This window comes from Sorex fumeus, unplaced genomic scaffold (genome assembly GCF_029834395.1).
Source record: "Sorex fumeus unplaced genomic scaffold, SorFum_2.1 ptg000061l, whole genome shotgun sequence".
Taxonomy (NCBI): Eukaryota; Metazoa; Chordata; class Mammalia; order Eulipotyphla; family Soricidae; genus Sorex; species Sorex fumeus.
In genome coordinates this window covers 14,608,387-14,610,552 of record NW_026606118.1, presented here as the reverse complement: position 1 = coordinate 14,610,552, position 2,166 = coordinate 14,608,387, and the positions used below count along the sequence as shown (strand labels likewise).

The following is a 2,166-nucleotide window of genomic DNA, read 5'->3' as shown; positions in this document are numbered from 1 at the left end:
ACATGTCTCGTCACTGCAGGCCCAAACCTGACTGTCCAGTGGCCTCTGGAGGATGACGGCCACCGGCTACCAGGGGGAACAGGCAAAGGCATGAAACCTATTCCCACCTGGGGTGGCCCAGCACCGGTAACCTACTGCAGGGACTAGATGAATTTCTGCCAAAAGCTATTGGGTTTCAAGATTTGTTTCTGAATCTCTGGGATCATGGCTGTTAAGTAGTTCGATCAGGAACCAGAGAGGCCATGCCTCCAATTATATAGCTGAGTTGGAGGTGGCTTGTGGGTATGTCTCCCGTATACCTAACTTTTGGCCATTTACTTTCTTGGTAAACTTTGCCCTTAGTTTTTGGGGCCTGGCCAAGGCACAGCAGCAATTTTGGGGTATCTGTAAGTGTGAAGGCACCATCAGGGTGCTGCTGCACTTGCCTCATAGGTACAGACTGACCTGCTGTCGGCACCATACCCCTTTATTTTTAATTTTAATTTTTTATTTTTGCTTTTTGGGTTACACATGGTGATTCTCAGGAGTTATTCCTTGCTCTGTACTCAGGAATTATTCCTGGCGGTGCTCAGGGGACCATATGGGATGCTGGGGATTGAACCCCTCATCAGCCGCATGCAAGGCAAGCGCCCTACCTGCTGTACTATTGCTCCAGCCCCTGTATATGTCTGTCTGTTGGAGTTCTTCCTGGCACTGCTCCCTGACCATCTTGGCTGCTGGCCTCATGCAGAGGAATCTTGAGTATCAGCCTGGAGGAGTGAGCGATTGCCAGGGGAACTGGCATTCTCGGCTCAATGGCCTTGAAACTGCCTATGCCCAGGGTTTGAGATTAGGGAGAGTCGAACACCTGTAGTTGTTGGAGCATGACCAGAGTCAAGAGTAAGTTCTGGGATCGCTGCCTTGAAAGAAGGACGTGTCATTGCTGCAAGCAGCTTGGAACTCTGAGTGAACTGGGTTGGGGTCAGCATGTCCCAATGCAGCCACTTTCTGTTATAGATGAACTGTGTTATGATTGTATGAAAGTTATACAAATACCTTATTGGGCTCTAGCTGCCATCTTGCATCCCCACGTGTGTGCCCCTAATCTCAGCTGGTCCGCTGAGACCCCCTGAGCGCCAACCCTTAGTCCCCCGCGCGGCCCCATTTCCGCTCCAACAAGATGAGAGAAACGGTGAACCAAGCGAAGCTCACCAAAATGCAAGCCCAAGTGCGCATTGGTGGAAAAGGAACTGCTCGCAGAAAGAAGAAGGTGGTTCATAGAACAGCTACAGCAGATGATAAGAAACTTCAGTTCTCCTTAAAGAAGTTGGGCGTAAATAATATTTCTGGTATTGAAGAGGTGAATTTGAAAAAAAAAAACCAAGGAACAGCGATCCACTTTAATAACCCTAAAGTTCAAGCATCCCTGGCAGCGAACACTTTCACCACTACAGGCCATGCTGAGACAAAGCAGCTGACAGAAATGCTTCCCATTTTCTTAAACCAACTTGGTGAAGACAGTCTGACTAGTTTAAGGAGACTGGCTGGAGCTCTGCCTAAACAATCGGTGGATGGAAAAGCACCACTTGCTGCTGGAGAGGATGATGATGATGATGAAGTTCCAGATCTCGTGGAGAATTTTGATGAGGTTTCCAAGAAAGAAGCAAACTGAATTGAGTCAGCTTCTGAAGAAGATAAAACTTGAAGAAGTTACTGGGAGCTGCTATTTTATATTATGACTGCTTTTTAAAATTTTGTTCAAGGATCTAATAAGATCTAGATCTAATATTTTTAAGCTCAAGCCCCTTGGACACTGTAGTATTTTCAGTTTTTGCTTCTATACAAGTCATTCTTTGCAGCTAATTAAGCTGAAGAGGCCTGAGAATAAAGTTTGAAACAAAGGTTAATAAAGATCTTTGCCTAGTTAAAAAAAAATACCTTATTGGGCTATTGTGTAAGCTTGCATAGATTTTGATGTGGAATATATGTGAAGTGGGATGTAAAGATTTACAAGGTGGCCTGATTTACTTCATCAGGAACTTTGTGCGTCATTTGGCTATAAGATAATATGTACTTTAAGGTGTTTTGATCTTATTTATTTGGATCTTGTGTACTTTGAGGTATGCTAGATGTTTTGATCATTAACCAACAAAAGGGGGCTATAAAGGCCGATCAGTGCTAAATAAC

General features: G+C 44.9%; 1 protein-coding gene across 1 annotated transcript; it reads left to right on the top strand.

Annotated features, from left to right (window-relative positions):
- The first annotated feature begins 1,050 nt into the window (after window positions 1-1,050).
- Window positions 1,051-1,847, top strand: LOC130034478 (transcription factor BTF3-like). The gene has a single exon (XM_056126033.1). The coding sequence runs from the start codon at window positions 1,160-1,162 to the stop codon at window positions 1,649-1,651; it is 492 nt and encodes a 163-aa protein (XP_055982008.1). The 5' UTR covers window positions 1,051-1,159; the 3' UTR covers window positions 1,652-1,847.
- The last annotated feature ends 319 nt before the right edge of the window (window positions 1,848-2,166 follow it).